Source organism: Plecotus auritus (assembly GCF_963455305.1).
Source record: "Plecotus auritus genome assembly, chromosome: 3".
NCBI lineage: Eukaryota > Metazoa > Chordata > Mammalia > Chiroptera > Vespertilionidae > Plecotus > Plecotus auritus.
Genome location: NC_137772.1, coordinates 175,337,517 through 175,355,085, shown reverse-complemented (window position 1 = coordinate 175,355,085; position 17,569 = coordinate 175,337,517). Strand labels below are relative to the sequence as shown.

General features: G+C 47.3%; 1 protein-coding gene across 2 annotated transcripts in view; it reads right to left on the bottom strand.

Annotated features, from left to right (window-relative positions):
* The window catches only part of GALNT6 (polypeptide N-acetylgalactosaminyltransferase 6), a 35,653-nt gene that overhangs the window by 6,894 nt on the left and 11,190 nt on the right, over positions 1-17,569 (bottom strand). Inside the window, exons 3-8 of one of the 2 annotated variants that reach the window (XM_080662912.1) lie at positions 15,569-16,160; positions 13,483-13,655; positions 6,865-7,014; positions 5,553-5,787; positions 1,728-1,845; positions 220-420 (exon numbers count right to left, since the gene is read on the bottom strand). In XM_080662912.1, coding sequence (XP_080519038.1) covers positions 220-420; positions 1,728-1,845; positions 5,553-5,787; positions 6,865-7,014; positions 13,483-13,655; positions 15,569-16,059 — 1,368 coding nt within the window. In that variant the 5' untranslated portion in view covers positions 16,060-16,160. The remainder of the gene's footprint in view (positions 1-219; positions 421-1,727; positions 1,846-5,552; positions 5,788-6,864; positions 7,015-13,482; positions 13,656-15,568; positions 16,161-17,569) is intronic. The other variant, XM_080662913.1, reaches the window with a different exon arrangement.

Sequence of the window (17,569 nt, the reverse complement as noted above, 5' to 3'; positions counted from 1 at the left end):
CTTTCTCCAAATCTCGTTGCTCTGCCCTCCTAAAAGATACTGGGGCTCTCTAGGCAGGGATAACAAAGACTCCTCTCCTCATTCTCTAGCTTCCCTGGGCTAGCTCACAGGGTCTAAGGTGGTAGAAATGGGTGGGCCTCTACCATTAAGCTCTTGTCAGGGTCTGGGATTCTGTACTTTTTTTCATCTAGACACCCGCTAAGGACCATTTCATCTCACCTCTTGGGCCATCTTTGCTGCCTCCATATTTCTCCGGTAGAAAATCTCCTTGTAGCTATCCATCCAGACTTCAGCCAGGCGCACTTGGTTGCGAGCAATGACATTGGTGCCCTTGGGAAAGGTGTGGGGGCTTTTGGTACGGAACACGTGGCCTACCACAGAGCAGGGAATGATCTCCAGCTGGCCCCCACACTGCCACACCTGCCGTAAGAGGATACAAAATAGGGCCTTTAGGAGCTGGGTGGGACAATCTCCCCCCAAGCAGCTCTGTTCCATTCCCAGAGCACCAGAACCCAGGTCCAAGAACTCAAGGCAATGCCACTTTCTCTCCTGAAAACAAGGACAATGACCAGGCTTCTCCTTAGGCCAGGACTACACACACACAATCCCTAGCTCTCTGATATTGGTTCACTCTGATTTAAGCACATTTGCATGTCTGAATGGCCCTTAGGGCCCATTTTAGAGAAAAGACAGTTGGCTAACTTTGGCTTTTTGAGTTGAAAATGTGATTTTATCAGCTCACACAGGTATTAGTGGAAACTCAAACTTCCTCAAATCAAGATAGACTTGTGACCTAATCAGAGCATTAGTACAAGGATAGTCAACTGCCAGGTGGCCTGTGGTAGTCACCTGGACCTGTAGCACACTAGTTCCCTAGGAGAGAAACTGAAGACAGGTCAGAGGCTCATGGATGAACCTAGAATCAGAACTCTGGGAGTTATGGGGAATGAGCTGGTGATCCTTCCGTTTAAGCCTTCCCACCTGTATCTTCTCTTTTTAGGTTTTAAATTCGGAGATATGTTGTTCATTTTAGTACAGCAGGAGCAAATACATAATAACAGCAGGTATTAAAGATGTGCTTAATATGTGCCAGGCACTGTGAGAGGTGACTTCAGAAATGAGCTCATTTACTTACTAATTACCTCTCCACTGGCATGGGGATTTGTATAGATTTCACGAAGAGGCAATCCTTTGTTCCTAAGCTAATCCTGATTTGCCTTATTCCTGGAACCCCTCCAAGTTCTGGGGTCCACCAAAATTTGGGCACCATCTTCTCCTACAGCACGAAGAGCTTTCTGAACATATGGTAGGGAAACTCTAAGACTACCAGGGCACATGTCCTCTGACCTGGAAAGGGGAACCTGATTTTTCTAGAAAAAAGATAGTGACTGCTTACTAACCTGTTCCAGGGTTCTCTACTATGATCAGGGTCTAATCCTTTTCTACAGACACCATGAAAGAGTCTGTAGATGTTCAATTCCTATTACCACTGTTATCTCTTCTTTCTGAGGAGTTCTCAATAATTTGTTTCAAGTTGTCTAATCTGATTCCCAAAGTCCTATTGCCAGAGGCAGGGAGGGGAGTGGAGGAAAAGCAGAGTCATGCCAGGAAACAGCCACCTTTTAAGTTCAGTTCCAGATGTTATATTTCTGCTGCCTAAGAGACAGGTTCTCAGGCTGTCCCCTGGGATGTTGTGGTTCCCCCCTCGAAGCCCTCTTCACTCTCACCCGGAAGGACATTTCCACGTTCTCCCCTCCCCAGATCTCCATCTGATTATCATAGGTACCGATGTGCTCAAAGTAGGACTTGGAGATGGAGAAGAGGCCACCAGCAAACGTCGGGGATCTGGAGAGACAGAGGGAGAAGCATGTGCATCTTCTGGGGAGGAAGTGAGAGGAGTGGAAAGATGGGACTCACTGCTAATGCTTCCTACCCTATTCCCACCCCCTTTCCTGGGATATACAGCCCCTCTTCCACTAGGTAGTTCATTTAGCAAATGTTTATTGAGCTTTTATTATGTCTCTTTACCTTCTAGGAACTAGGTCAAGGAGAGATGTAATTATCATTACTCTCTTCTAAAAGGCACCCATTCATTTATTCAACCAAGGATGTATTAAATACCAGCCACCAGGACCTGTGCTACATGTTAGTTAAGAAAGACAGATCTTAGTCTCTGAGAGCTCAGTCTAGTAGCAGAGGGTAAAGCTACCATTGTTTGTTTACTTTTTGGCAGCTAAATTCCTGGAGCATAGTAGATACTTGGTTATTAGAAGCAATGTGAAATTGTTTTTTGGAAATAGCATTCAAACCATGAATGAATGAATATTATGAGTTGAACTGACCCCATTGTCTTTCAGAGTCCCTGGCCCTTGAGGACTAGAAAGCCACAGTTTTAGTAGGAGCCCAGCCCTGGTACTTAATACTGCATGAGCAACTAGCTTTGGGGAAAATCTGCCAGCTGCTCTGGACAGAGGAAACTCCTGGAAACAGAATAGGAAATGAGATGACATCAAGCTCAACTTACACTGAAAGGAGCATTTGAAGGTTACAAAAAGATTCTGGCTTTCAGACAAAAGCAGGGAGGCACAGACCCATATGAAGACAAATTAACAAAAACATCTCATTCCTAGAATATAGATACTGAGTGGCTCAGAAGGGGAGCTGGGCTAAGGGTTGAAGCTGGAGGTAGGGGCTAGGGGAGACTAGGGTTGACTGTGGATACTTAATCAGTAGGTGCTAGTAGCTGTCGCCTGGCCAGGCTCTCTTGGATGTGGCTTTGCTGCCCCCTTCTGTTGCTTCTTCATGTAGCCCAGAACCAATCAAGGTGCTTCACACACAGCAGGGGCTCAATCAGTGTTCACTGGACTGATCTAGGTGACTACACATGAGCTGAACTTGGAGTTAACCTTGTGGCTGCTCTTGTTGCCCTGAAGTTGGTTGGCTCCTGCAGCTGCTTTCTGGAAGAAATTTTAGTTGGGAAACCCTCATGCTCATGCAGGCTTTCTGTCACTGGTTCTGACCCAGGAGTTCTAAGCCAGCCCAAGTAAGGCCCAGAAAGGTTCAGAGAGTCCTGGGACTCCAGATTAGCACTTTGGACCTAACCTACTTCTTCTACTCCTTCCTTCCTTCCTTCCTTCCTCCCTCCCTCCCTCCCTCCCTCCCTCCCTCCCTCCCTCCCTTTGCTCTGACCAGGGATCGAACCTGCAACCTTGGTGAATCAGAACAATGCTCTAACCCAGTGGTTGGCAAACTCATTAGTCAACAGAGTGGCAAACCGTGGCTCGCGAGCCACATGTGGCTCATGAGCCGCAGTTTGCCGACCACTGCTCTAACCAATTGAGCTACCTGGCCAGGGCTTAACCTACTTCTTTTTTTTTTTTTTTTTTGCTTTATGTTTTTTATTATTTATTTACCACAAGTAAAGGTCAGGAATAACCTACTTCATTTACAGCAGGAACAAATACATAATAACAGCAGGTATTAAAGATGTGCTTAATATGTGCCAGGCACTGTGAGAGGTGACTTCAGAAATGAGCTCATTTACTTACTAATTACCTCTCCACTGGCATGGGGATTTGTATAGATTTCACGAAGAGGCAATCCTTTGTTCCTAACCTAATCCTGATTTGCCTTATTTTGAGAGTCTTCCTGCCTTGGGCCTGTCCCTTGACTTTGAGAGGTCTCTGACCCAGAAGTCACTAACAAATGACCTCTGAGGATAAACCCTACACAGGGAAACTCACTGCAGACCCACAACCTACAGGCAACAGCCTGGGTTTCCTGGCCCATTTCTTAGGATCCTCTGGGTCCTTTATCTCTCCTCTCAGCCTCCTGTTAGCTTTCAGAGTAAAGGATTCTGCCTGCAGGCCTCCTAGTGGGGTACTATGCAAATTTCACTCCTCAAACACTGGAGTTTTATCTTCTAGCTGTATGGTTCTTGGACATTGGAGCCTGGAACATCAGTGATGGGTGGTGGCCAGGTTCCTTGTCCCTGCCTGTGTCACTGTGTGCCTGGCCCCAGCTTGTTGTAGCTGTACCCAACAAACAAAAGATATCTATGAAGCAGACAGACAGTCAATAGGGAGTTCTCATTTCTTTTCTCCCTCTTGCCTTCTCTTTTCCCCTCTCTTCTTTCTGTTGCCGCTTCTCCTTCTAATGGAGACAGAGAAGCTAGCGGTTCAGGATCCACGGGATTACTTCCTGTGGCACCCATCTGATCCCTCTCCACTGAAATTCTGGGCAGCATTTCTTAGGATTTGGGCATGTGGAGGGGGAGGAACTCCAACACTCTCTTCCTTTCAAGTCTTACTTCTTATCTCTGCTCATTCATTGTATCTCCTACCTCTGCTTCTCTCCACCCCAGATATATATTCAGTTGACCCTGGAATTTCCTGGCCAGTATGGAAAAACAATGGCAGATAATCACAGGATACTCTAAAAGTCACTCCCCAACTCAGTTTGGCTGAAATATCTGCTAAAATAAATTTGTGGTTGCCCTGGTTGGGTGGCTCAGTCAGTTGGAGCATTGTCCCTACTCCAAAAGGTTGCAGGTTCGATTCCCGGTCAGGGCACATACCTAGCTAGTGGGTTTGATCCTTGGTCAGGGCATGCACAGGAGGCAACTAATCAGTGTTTCTCTTTTTCTCTCTCCCTGCATCTCTAAAAGTCAATAAAAATATATCCTTGGGTGAGGGTTAAAATAAGCTGTGGTCTCTAACACCAACAGGCAATTGGAGAGGGAAGAACAGGGTAGATGTATGAGGGGAAGGTAATGGGTAAACTTTCATGCATCCATCCTATAGCTCAGGGGTTGGCAAACTATGGCCTGGGGGCCAAATCTAGCCTGGCTTTATATAAGACTCTGGGTTTATATAAGAATGGATTTTACATTTTTAAAGGATTGTTTAAAAGAAACACAAACAAGAAATATTATGCAACAGACTATCTGTAGCTGACAAACCTGAAATATTTACTATTTGGCTCTTTACCAAAAAAGTTCAGGGCAACTGCAATAAACTGCAAACTGCAGAACACTTGCACTATTTCTTTACTATGTTTTCAGTCTTTTCAAAGAGAATGACCTGGGAGCACATGCACCCACTCTTATTACAATGGCTATTCAACAATGGCCACTACCCACTATCTCTCAGCACCTCTGCAAACAGCAGTCATGGTCTTCTACAAATAGGGCAGAATAGATGACACAAAGTGTGTAGAGCCCTTAGTCCAGTGCCAGGCACACAGTAAGTGGCAGGTAAGAACAGTCTAGTGCCATAGTTAGGAGCGTAGGCCTGGGTCAGACAGGCCAGGATGGGTATCCCTGTTCCACCTTTTGTTAGCTGTGTAATCTGAGCCAATTGTTTATCCCTAGGAACCTCAATGTTCTCACCTATTAGACGGGCTAATCATAGGGGATGAGAATTAGATAAAATATGTCAGGTGCTTGATAGAGCACTAATAAATGTTGACCTGAGATGGCCCAGGTCCCTAGGACTGGGTGAGTCTGGGACCATGTAGGCCAGGTTGGGGCCTCATGAGGCTGTGGTCCTTACTTGATTGGGTAAGTCTCATCCTTGCGCCTCTGCTTTTCATGTGGAGGGAGAGTCTCCCAGCCGAAGGTCAGGCTCCAGTCAAAGTTGCCACGGCTATGGACTCTGCCCTTCCGAACGGGCTTGGAGAACTCAAAAGTGTTAAGGTCAATAGTGACGATGTCTGGGCTCACCACTGCTGTTTCATCCTCGGTGATGCGAGCCAGGAGGGGCTCCAGCCAGCCATGGAAGCACTCACCTGCAAGCCCAGACCAGGAGACAACTGTCAGGGTCCTGATCAAAGCTGAGCCCGTGCCCCAGGCCAGTGAGGAGACCCAGGAGGACAAGAGAATTCTCCATCCACTTCCTAGCTATAGGCTGAGAAACACAGGCAAGCTCGCTCACAGCTGTTCAGAACAGAGAGATCTGAGAACCTCCTCCTCTCCCCTCCCCCAACCTAAATATGCAGGCAGCTTTGGAGGGGAGATTGGAGGTCTCAGAGGACTAACATGGACTCAACTGATCCAAAAGCACAGGAAAGGCCCTGGATGGGTGTCTTCAGATTCCCAGCCTACCTACTGAATCAGCCCTCCCTCCCCAAGTGTGGATTTCAGAAGCAGGTGTCCCCTTTCCTGGGAATATCTGCATCTCAAGCTTCAGCTCCAATTGTAGAATAACAATCTCTTTCATTTGTCTAGCCCTTTGAGATTTTCAGTGAACTATATATATTACGTTATTTGACCCTCAGAGTAATAATTCTGTTGGTGAGTAAGGTTGGTATCCTCTTTCCACCTTACAAATGAGGAACCGGAGGCTTTGCTAGAATGCAAACCCGGGTCGGGCCTTCTGGCTTTCTAGGCTTTCCCCAATATATATCACTGCTTTTCGGGAAGTTCTTTTTTCCAGAGAATGGTGGGAGGTGTTTTGGTTTGGGGTGAGAGGAAGGCTGTCCTGGCTCCAGGTTGCCCTACAGGAAAGCTCCACACAAATCAGTTCCCAGTGGTAACAGGAGGCCTCTCTGAGGGGCTGAGTTCAGAACAAGGTACAGATCTGGGGAGAGAGGAATGCCTGGGGCTCCAGAGTATATTCCCAGCAATTGTGGGGTGACCAATTGTTTTAGGGTTGTGTGTGTCTCTTGATAAAACACCCTTGGGATTGGGGTGAGAAATGGCTAGAAGAAGCTGGAGAGAGTTCCAAGCCTCCTTCACTCCTAGAACAGAGCAGGAAGGGGCCTGTTGATGCTGTGGTCACAGCTCCTCATTCTCCTAGGGAGGGGTGGGGGATGGACCAGACTATACCCAGGTCTCCGGGGTGCAAGGCCAGCACTCTTACTCACAGTGGGCATCCAGGAAGGTGAGCACCTCTGCCTGTGCCACGCTGGCTCCCAGCAGTCGGGCAGTGATCAACCCCTTCCGCTTCTCCTGCCGCACCACCCTCACGATCTGCAGCTGCTTCACATACTGTTCCAGTTGCTCCTTTAAATACTCTGGAAGGGACAGTGTCATTGAAGTCAGCTCACCGCTTTGTTGAAAACCTAATCCCCTGTGGGCACCAAGCCCTGGCGCTCTTGGGTCTCCAGCAGGCCTGAATTTTTAATCCTCCCACACCTACTGCACTAAGCAATTCCATGGAAGCAGATGGTGGGGAAGGGGGTGGAAGGAGGAAGTCCTGTGTGTGGCCAAGCACCCCCTGCCACCCAAGCCCACCTTGCCAGGGCACTGGCTCTGCAGTGTCGATCCTGTGCCTGTTTACCTAGGCACCTTCCCTGATGTCCGAGACAGGATCTCAGGGCTGTTTCTTTGGCCTAACTCAAGTATAAACTTCCGACAAAGGCTTCAGACGCCCCTCTTGGTCTCTGCAGCCTTTCAGCTGCCATCTTTCAGAGCCGTAATCCCATCCTCCTCTCCTTTCTACCCCTAGTGATTGTGAGTTTTCAGCGTCTGCTTCCCTGTCTTCCAGGCTCCTCAGAATAAGTTTGCCAGGTAGAACATACCAATGTTGACTTCTTACTTGCTGGACCAGCAGCAAGAAGTCTTACTCTAATCTCCTTTATTAACTGCTCTGCATGTGGAATTTTTTAAGAAACGAAAAGGTGAAGAGCCTTTTTAATTAAATTAAAAACATGCATCAAGTGCCTGCCATTGGTCAGGCACAGTGGTGAGCCCAGCCACCTAGCACGATCAGTAACCTGTCAGAGGAAGTACAGGGCTGAGAGCCTGAGGTGGGAAGGGGGGTGGGGGCAACCATCCTGAATTTGGGGATGAGGAAAGCTTTTTGAAGGGAGGGGCATCTCTGCTCAGATCTTTCGTGTTTTTGTTTTTGTTTTTTCTTTCTGAGTGGAGGCTTACTTCATAATCCTGTTATTCAGTCTGGAATCCTCAAAGCATTAAAAATAGCTCTATTCTGAAGCAAGCCATCTTGAAACATATTCCAAATCTTACTTATGTTTTATTAACTGTGATTTTGGTTTCCTATGCTTTTGTTCTGTTCCTGACTGTGCAATGGAGTTTCAGAAGTGGAAGTTGAGGGGAAGGTGTAAGCGATGATTGTGTCCTTTCTCTTTCAAGCTGTGGGATCAGCTCAGTGCTCAGACCTTGCTCTGAACACAGTTCTATACAAACTGTGGGGCCTGAAATCAATTTGGGGTGGGGGTGTTCCCCTGTCTGTCTCTCTCTCTCTCTTACACACACACACACACACACACACACACACACACACACAGTCCAAATACTTGCACCTACTATGTGCTTTTTAAAAAAATATGATTTCAGAGAGGAAGGCAGAGATAGAAACATCAATGATGAGAGAGAATCATTGACCAGTGCACACCCCACACTGGGGATTGAGCCTGCAACCCAGCATGTGCTCTGACTGGGAATCAAACCCTGACCTCCTGGTACAACCACTTAGTAAACATCTGCTAATTCACTTCCTAGGTGCCAGACACTACCCTGGTCAGGGAGAGGCCTGGTCTGGGTCCTGCCTTTAAGGATCTCCCAGACTCACAATCCAACTACAGCCCCAAGTGCTGGTTCTAACAGGAAGGAGGGAGGAACCCCAACCAAGAGCCTTGCCTTCTCACAGGAAATTCATGGTGATGGAGATAACTCAGGGACAGAACATCATAGGAAATGGGTTTTGTGGTAAGAAACTGCAAAGCACTGAGCTGTGAACCTCAGGGGACCTGAGCTCTACAAGGCCTTTCTCCCATACCTTCCTCCCAGGCTCATGAGTGCAGGCCCTTCTAGGGGAGTGAGACAACCCCTGACAGTCTTCTGGTCACACCCCTGGACCCACTGGACATATGCTCCAGAGCATGCAGACACAGACAAGCCTATCCATACTTTCTTATGTCCTCTAGACAATAGCCTCCTAATTTAAGTTTAATACCCCACCACCCCAACCCAGCTTCATGCCTCATGACAGAGTCTGTAAGACTCCTGTGACCTCCAGCACACATGCCTTATTCAGTCTCAACAACATGCAGATGGCTCCTAAGTCTTCTTTCCTGGCCTGGCCATCTTCACATGGATGTATAACAGAACCACAAACCAAACACGCCCAAAATGGAACTCCACTTTCTCCCAAGCTGCACCCCAGGCTCCCCCATGTCAGTACACGGTACCTGCATCCCTCCAGCTGCTCTAACCTAGGAGTTGTGCTGGATTCTACCCTTTCCTCATCCATGACAGTGAGTCCATCAGCGAGTACAGCCAGTTCTCTCTCTTGGTCCTCACTGTCACCTCAGGAATAATGTCTTTTTTAAAAAATATATATATATTTTATTGTTTTTTTTTTTTTTTTTACAGAGAGGAAGGGAGAGGGACAGAGAGTCAGAAACATTGATGAGAGAGAAACATCAATCAGCCGCCTCCTGCACACCTCCTGCTGGGGATGTGCCCGCAACCAAGGTACATGCCCATGACCGGAATCGAACCTGGGACCTTACAGTTCACAGGCCGACACTCTATCCACTGAGCCAAACCAGTTAAGGCAGGAATAATGTCTTTTCAAAAAATATATATTTTTATTGATTTCAAAGAGGAAAGGAGAAGGGAGAGAGATAGAAACATCAATGATGAGAGATAATCATTGATTGGCTGCCTCTTGCATGCCCCCCACTGGGGAATGGAGCCCACAACCTGGGCATGTACCCTGACTGGGAATTGAACCGTGACCTCTTAGTTCATAGGTCAGTGCTCAACCACTGAGCCATGCCGGGTAGCAGCAATAATGTCTTAACTGGTTTCCTGGCCTCTATTCTACATCATTCTTCACAATCTATTCTTGACATAGCAGCCACAGGGGACATCAGTTATCTTACAAAGCTAAATCAGATCATGTCAGTACAGTGGTTTAAAATTGCACTTAAAAACAAAATCTAGTCCTGGCTGGGTGAATCAGTTGCTTGGAATGTCCTTTGTACACCAAAAGGTTGTGGGGTTGATCCCCAAGGACGTACGTACAGGAGGCAACCAACTGGTGTTTCTCTCTCTCTAAAATAAAGAAAAACATATCCTCAGGTGAGGACTTTAAGAAACAAAAACAACAAGAAAAAATCCAAATCCAAACAGTATGGTGGCTCCTCAAAAAATTAAACATAGAATTACCACATGGTCCAGCAATTCCACTTCTGGGTACATACCCAAAAGAAGTGAAAGCAGGGATTCAAACAAATATTTGTATGCTGATGTTGATGGCAGCATTATTCACAATAGCCAAATGGTTATTGTGAAATAACCATTGTCCATGGATAGATGAATGAATTAATAAATCCAGTTTATACAAACAATAAAATACTCAGCTAACCCAAAATGCTTCCCAAGTGTCTCCTCCCCTGAGTTTCACACAGTGCATTTCCAGACTTCAGGGCTGCCCCTTCTTTCCTTTCCTTCGCCTGCTGATCCCTCTACCTTCCCTCCTACAGCGCCCCTTCCTGGCCAACCTAACCTCGGTGCCCCTCCCCTCTCCATAAGGAACTTACTCACTGAGGGGCTGTTCATTTCCCAACTCTCCAGATCCTGGGTATGTGTCTGATTTCCTCCCATCCATCTAGCAAATTCCCACAGGAGGGACTTAGGCTCAGTCTTCCCCAGGGACAGGGCAGGGCTTTGACATGGAAATGACTTGTGTGGGGCACAACAGACTGATGAGCCTGCGGGGCCAGTTTTCATAAGCCTGTAGAGTGTGCCAGACCAGGAGTTCATCTGGCATCTGACCTGGCCACACAAGAGTAAAATCTGTGCCCAGGGTTCAGACTCTGAGGTAGGTAAGAAAAAGTTCCCCAGCCTGCCACTGGGCCTCCTTCCCCCACCCCAGCATCAAACATCTTGTGTACCTGTGGTCACAGAGCACTGCCAAGTACCTGGATAGGAGGACAGAGAGCATGGACATTGTATTTCAGCAGAGACACAGCTCCTCTCTGTGTGTGTGTAATGAGAGCCAGTTAATCTGATCAAATGGTCAAATGTGTGGAAAATTTTATCCTGCTGTGGACAGCAGAGACTTCTGACCATGGATCTGAGTTTTGTCCTTTCCCGACTCAGCTGAACATTTCTGAGAGCATCTCAAGAGTCCGAAAGTCCTCACGGTGGGGTTATTTTCCTAGGGTCCACAAACTCCCTGGAATTACATGCAGAACTGTGGGTGTGTGCACAGTGTTGTAGCAATTCTGCACTATTCTAGGGAGTGGGGTAAAGCTTTTTACAGATTCTCAAAGGAGCCAGGACCCAGAAAGCTAAGAATGACAGGTTTAGGATTTTCAGGCAGATGATTCTGAGATGCTCGCATTGGCCCTAAGAGAGAGTCCAGGAGACAACCAGAGAGAATGCCCACTAGGGGCAGGCACTTTGGAGGGGCTATAGTGGCCATTGGAAAGTCCACCCTACTAGGCACAGGCTGCTGTGTCCTTTAGACGCTGCCTATGCCAGCCTGGCATTGTCACTTCTCTAACCTGGTCGGAAGAGTTGCCCAACTGGGCACTTGTACCTTATGAACTAAAAAAATTCTGGGTGACAAGTACAGTTTAGAACTTCCACCCTCTGTGGTTCAAAGGAAGAAGCATCTGAGGGATGGCTAGCATAGGTCTGGGGGAGAAGAGTTACCAGAGAGCCCAGTTTAAGAGGAAGGGCAGCTGGATTGATACACTTGCTCCCCATTCCATACAGCCATTCTATGGCTACTAAGGGGCCACTCCCATCTCTGCCAAACTCTTTGCCCCTCCCTTTCCAGAAGCCTAATCTGATGCTTCTTGCCCACCAGACTCTCTCACTGCATCCCTGATACTTGCTTGCCTTTGATTTCAGAGAGGAAGGGAAAGGGAAAGAGAGATAGAAACATCAGTGATGAGAGAGAATCATTGATTGGCTGCCTCCTGCACACCCCTAACTGGTGATCAAGCCTGCCACTCAGGCATGAGCCCTTGACTGGAATCAAACCTGGGACCCTTCAGTCCACAGGCCGATGCTCTATCCACTGAGGCAAACAGGCTAGGGCTGCTTTGCTTTGTAAGTGCTGCTAGGTGTCTGTCCTCCCTGGGGAAATGTGAGCTCTCCAAAGAAATGGACTTACCAGCACTCACTTCAGCTTTTCCTCCCTCTGCCTTCCCAGCCTTATTCTACGTTTTAGCATAACCTCTAATCTAGAAGGCAGGCAGGAGACTGGGGAGGTCAGAAGGAGCCACCGCTCTACTGAGTGGCCCCAGGATACTCTGGGAAGTGTGGTGTCCGTTTCTGCACTTGATATAGGAGCATGGGCACAGGAGGCCAACCTGAGAGCCTTAGACACCATGTGCCACCCAGGAGGAGGGCTTAGCTCCTGGAGACTCCCAGCCTAATGATGTATCAGTTCCTCAGCCCCTTTCCTAGGTCTGGTCCTATCATCAATTCTCAGGTGGTTATAAGAATTTCCTCTCCTGACTTGGGGTCCGCTGCTTCTCTTTCTGACAATTACCCTCCCCCAAACTGCCATCCTTCTGAGACAAGGTCACTGTCCACCTTAAACACCTTCAATGACTCCTACTTTTTTTTCTAAATACATTTATCATGGCACAAATTTCAATTCAACATCATTTTAGTGTCATTTCCTAAAACAAACCTAAGTTTCAGCCACATCAAACCTCTCAATTTTTCACAAATACACCTATGCCTCTAGGATTATGTGTATGCCATTTTCTCTTCTGGGAATGCCCTTCAATGCCTCTTCTTTCCCTAGACACTCATGCTTTAAGGCTCCAATCTGGCCTCCACTGTGGACTGCCCCAGCCATGTGATGCAGAAATAACGTCACCTGACTACATACTCCCAGAGTGCACTGTTCCCATACAAAGACTAAATTGAAATCAATGGAGCACCTTACTCCATCTAACTACTTTGTCATCTGAATTATCTCATTTATCACCGATCTCTGATCCCTCATCCACCCTGTGAGGGAGCCATGTCTTCATTTTTAGCAGAGGAAACTGAGGTTCAGAGAGGTTAAGTATCTTGCCCAAGGTCACACAGTTAGGAAGAGGCACAATTGGGATTTGAATTCCTGGATGTTGGCCTTTAAAGTCCACATCCTTTTACATCTATTAAGGATGTGTTACAGGTCACACTGCTGTGGTTGGTGATGTAAGGGGCCATCTGACCCATGAGGTTTGTTAGCTTTTTCAGGGCAAGATCCATCTCATTTGTTATTTGTCATGGTATCCCCGTTGTCTAGTTCAGTGTCAGACACATAGTACTCTGCATATGTTTGTGGAGTTACTTTAAAAGGTGTGCGTGGAAGTTTGGTGAGCAACGTCACTTGCCTATTACCAACTACAGCAGAGGGCTTTTGAGGTGGAATCTTTGAGGTAGGAAACAGAGGGAAGGCCCATCCCTACCCTCTGCCCTGCCCACTCCCAGCATTTCTGACTTGGCAGCTCTAACGGAGTCTGAAAAGCAAAAACTTGGGCCACCTCTAGCCTCACCCTCAGTGCTGGCATCATCCACCAGTATGATCTCCTTCAGCAGGATGGCAGGGCTGGTGTGTAGGACACTGTACACTGTTCGCAACAGCGTGGACCAGGCCTCGTTGTGAAACACAATGATGACGCTGGTAGTGGGCAGTGGCGGGCAGCGCCGAAACTTCTGGTCGACACATCTGGAAGGATGAAAGTATACATATAGCTCTGCAGGTCCCACAGAGTTCCAGGGGTAAGGAGGGCTCTGTGCACGGATTACCATAACCACTCACTGCTCTTTGGAACCACCAGCCTATTCTCTGTTACAGCTGGGAATAGCTGCTCCCTGTTCCCAGCTTATGCTGTATTTGCCTCCTACTCTGAGCCTCTGCACAGGTCCTAGCCAACTTACTCCAAAACCCATTTTCCCCAGAGCTGGCTCAGTGCCACAGCTGTGATGCTGAGGGCTCCTCCCTGCTCCCCTTCTCACTTCTCTCATCTGCTCTAGGAGTTCCCAGGGCTGACGCTCTTCCGCAGTAACATGTGTGCTGCATAAAGTGTAATCCAATCCAGAGGTCCCAAAGGGGAAGTAGTAAAGGGCAAATTTGACATCTGAGAAAAGCGACTACAATTTTCATACTCTTCTTGTTACACTTTACAGTTCTTCTCTAATCCATTTCCTCATTAATTCCCTGTCATCTGAGACTACTATCACAATCAATTTCCTGTGACCTTTTCTCTATCCTCATCTACTCCAACCACTCTGTGGCACTTGGTCATGCTGCTACCCTCTTGACATTCCATCTCAGGTGGGAGTGGGAATGTGTGAACCCTGCATCTCAAGGAATCATGTGGCTCAACATCCTTTTTTTTTCCTTTTTTTGTTGTTAATCCTCACCTGAGGATATTTTTCCATTGATTTTTTAGAGAGAGTGGAGCGGGTGGCGGGATGGGGGGTGGGGAGGGAGAGAGACATCCATGGTGAGAGAGACAAATCAATTGGTTGCCTCCCGCTCCTGCCCCAACCAGGGATGGGGATAGAACCACAACCTAGGTACATGCCCTTGACCAGGAATTGCACACTCAACCCTTCAGTCCATGGGCCAACAAGCTAAGCACTGAGAGACACCTGCCAGGGCTCACACCTTTTCTTATCCCCTCTGCTGGTCAGAAAGATTTCTTATGGAGTCTCCAGAGGGGGCTCCCAAACTTCCTCTTCTGGCTTCCCTTCTGGCCCAATACCCTTCCCTGCTAAGAAGCTCATGACAATTCCAAGTGGCTCCAACTTCTAGGACTATAATACTTGGTCAATTCTGAGGAACCCCAGGTTCGTAGCCCTAGAGAATCATGAATGTGGGGATGGGGGCTGCCATGTGACAAAAGGCCAAAAACGATGTAACTCGTGAGTTGGGAAAGACAAGTCTAAATGAGAAAGACACAAAATCTTTGACTTGAGGACAGTGTGAACACAGCCACGATCACATAGAGTGAGGTGGCTTATGGCTCAAAGATCTAAGTGCTGGTTCATTGCCCAGAATTAAAATTATAAACAGCTTCAAATAAAGGTTGGAATGAATTCATGGTCCTGTGCGCCTTCACTGGAAGAAGGAAATCAGGAGGTGTGGGGATAGTCCTGATCACTAGAGCTGCTGTCGGGAAACGTCCCTCTCCCAGCAGCTCAGCAGCAGTGTCCCATAGCTTCTGGGGCAGGCCGTTCCCGGAAGGGCTTTAGCTCAGCTCGGGTGTAGAACCCAGGGTGGCAGAGGACAAGGCCACCAAATCAGTGGCCTGGAATCAGTCCCTCTCAGTCACCCCTAGGCCAGGTCCTGGTCCCAGACCTTGAGTTCTTTGTTCTGTACACTGTCACCTTCATAATTGTGTTCTACTCTCATAGGACTCCCTAGGCCTCTGGCCTGACCAAAATACTCTTGAACCCCAACCCCTGGGATAAGGGCAACTGGTCAGGAAAAGGGGTGAGGGTGTAGAGGAAATCCCTGTCCATATTCTAAAATCCCCATCAGCTCTTTACCTGGCACTTGGCCCAAGGCCATGGCCATACCAGCCACACCTTTGGCAGAGCCCTGGCCTCACCCAATGACTCTGGGCTACTTACTCAGGGGGTCGAGTGTCTGGCCCCAGGGCCCTCTGCAGGGAGATCCGGTCACTGGCAAAGGCATTGAAGCAGTGCTTCTTATAGCCCTCTTCCTTTTCCTGGGTCTCCAGGGGAGTCCATTCGTCCTTCTGAAAAGCTTTCCCATCTGCCCCAGGGCCGTTGGGGTCCTGTGGTGGCCGTTCCCAGAAGGGCTTCAGTTCAGCTGGGGTATAGAACCCAGGGAGGCAGAACTTGTTTGTGGAGACCAGTGTCTCCTGGGGCTCTGGAGCCCTGATCTGGAGCTTGGGCATCGAATCCTTAAGGTTGTTCATGGCCCCCACCATGAGGTCCAGGACATGATCCTTCTGGCTCACCAAGGACTTCAGCCATGGTTTCTCTGTGGCATGTTCCCTGCTGCTTACATCCCTCTGCAGGATGAAGAGGAAGAGCACAAAGGCGCTGCCCACTATGGCCAGGCGCAAGGGCATGTGGCGTCTGCGGAGGAGCCTCATTCTCTGGAACCAAAGGGGACCCCAGCTGAGTCAGCTCCAGTGCTGGGCTGATACTGAAAATAGCTTGATATGTCCGGGTGGCCACACCTTGGGGCCTTAGCCTGAGAAGGGAAAGAAATAAGACAGGGCAGGGGTGGAGAGGGAGTCAGGGGGTTGGGGCTCCAGACCAGGCTCTGTTGCTGAATAGTGACATCACCTTATCCAATCACTTAACTTTCTTGCTTCTAAATTTCCTCCACCCATAAAATGAGGAGAACCAGAATCAGTGTTTCTTTCCTGCCCTAAGATTCTGACAGTAGTGGATCTAGAATAATCAGAACACTAAAACTCTAAATGCAGAGATTTAACAGAAATAACCTCTTTGGGAGACAATTTGGCATTATAAAGTAAAATTTAAAACGTACACACCCTATGAGGCTGCAGTTCCACTCCTAGTTTTATATTCCATTCACACTCCAGTGCACATGAGCCAGGAGGCATGTACCAGAATGTTTCTAGTAGCACTAAATAAAATGACAAAAATAGCAACCACCCAAATGTCCATCAGCAGTAGAATGAATAGAGTATGAAATATATCCATATTACGGAGTACTCTACAGCAGTGACAAAGAATGAACTATTTCTACATGCAACATTGCAGATGTAATATTGATCGAAAACAAGTTGCAGAAGAATAAGTACAATATGATTCCATTTATAGAAAATTGTAAAGCATGTAAAACTAAACAATGTATTGTTTATGAAAACAAAAATGAGTACACACTATTGTTCATGAATACAAAATGAATATGTGGTAAAGCTGTAAAGAAAACTAACGGAACGATGAAACAAAAGTTTCTGAAGAAGGAGGAAAGATATGAGAATAGAGGCACATGGGGACTTCAAAGTAAAGTATTTTTTCTTAAAGTGGATGGTGGCCACTACTGGTACCCTAAACATATTTTATAAATATTCTTCTGTATCTACTCATGTTTAATAAAAAATATCTAAGATTCCAGGCAGGGCTGAGCTTTGGTGTTCATCAGCTCGCACCCCCAGGCACATACATAATCCCATGGCTCAGAGGATGAATGTTTGCAACACCTTCTGTGGAAAGCTCTGAAAACACCAGCGTCCCTTGTTAAGCACCAGATGTTCATGGCACAGATGTGTGCGCAAAGCCCAGTTCTGCCCCTTCTAGTAATAACAGCACCTACCTCCTAGGGTTGTTAGGAGGATTAATAAGTTCAATAAATAATCATGGAAAACACTTAGTAGTCCCTGCACACAGTAAATTCTGAAAAAGTATTCGTTTTTATCGTTAGTGGCTATGTGACGCTTAGACAAATTACTTAATCTCTCTATGCCTCAATCTCCTCATCTATAAAGTGGGGGATAACTAATACCCAACTCACAGGGATGTGAGAATTAAATCAGAGAAAATGTATGTAAAATCCTTGGCAGAGTTCCTGGCAAATAATAAGCCCTCAATAAATGGTTATCAATTATTTCCACTATTATAATTAATAAA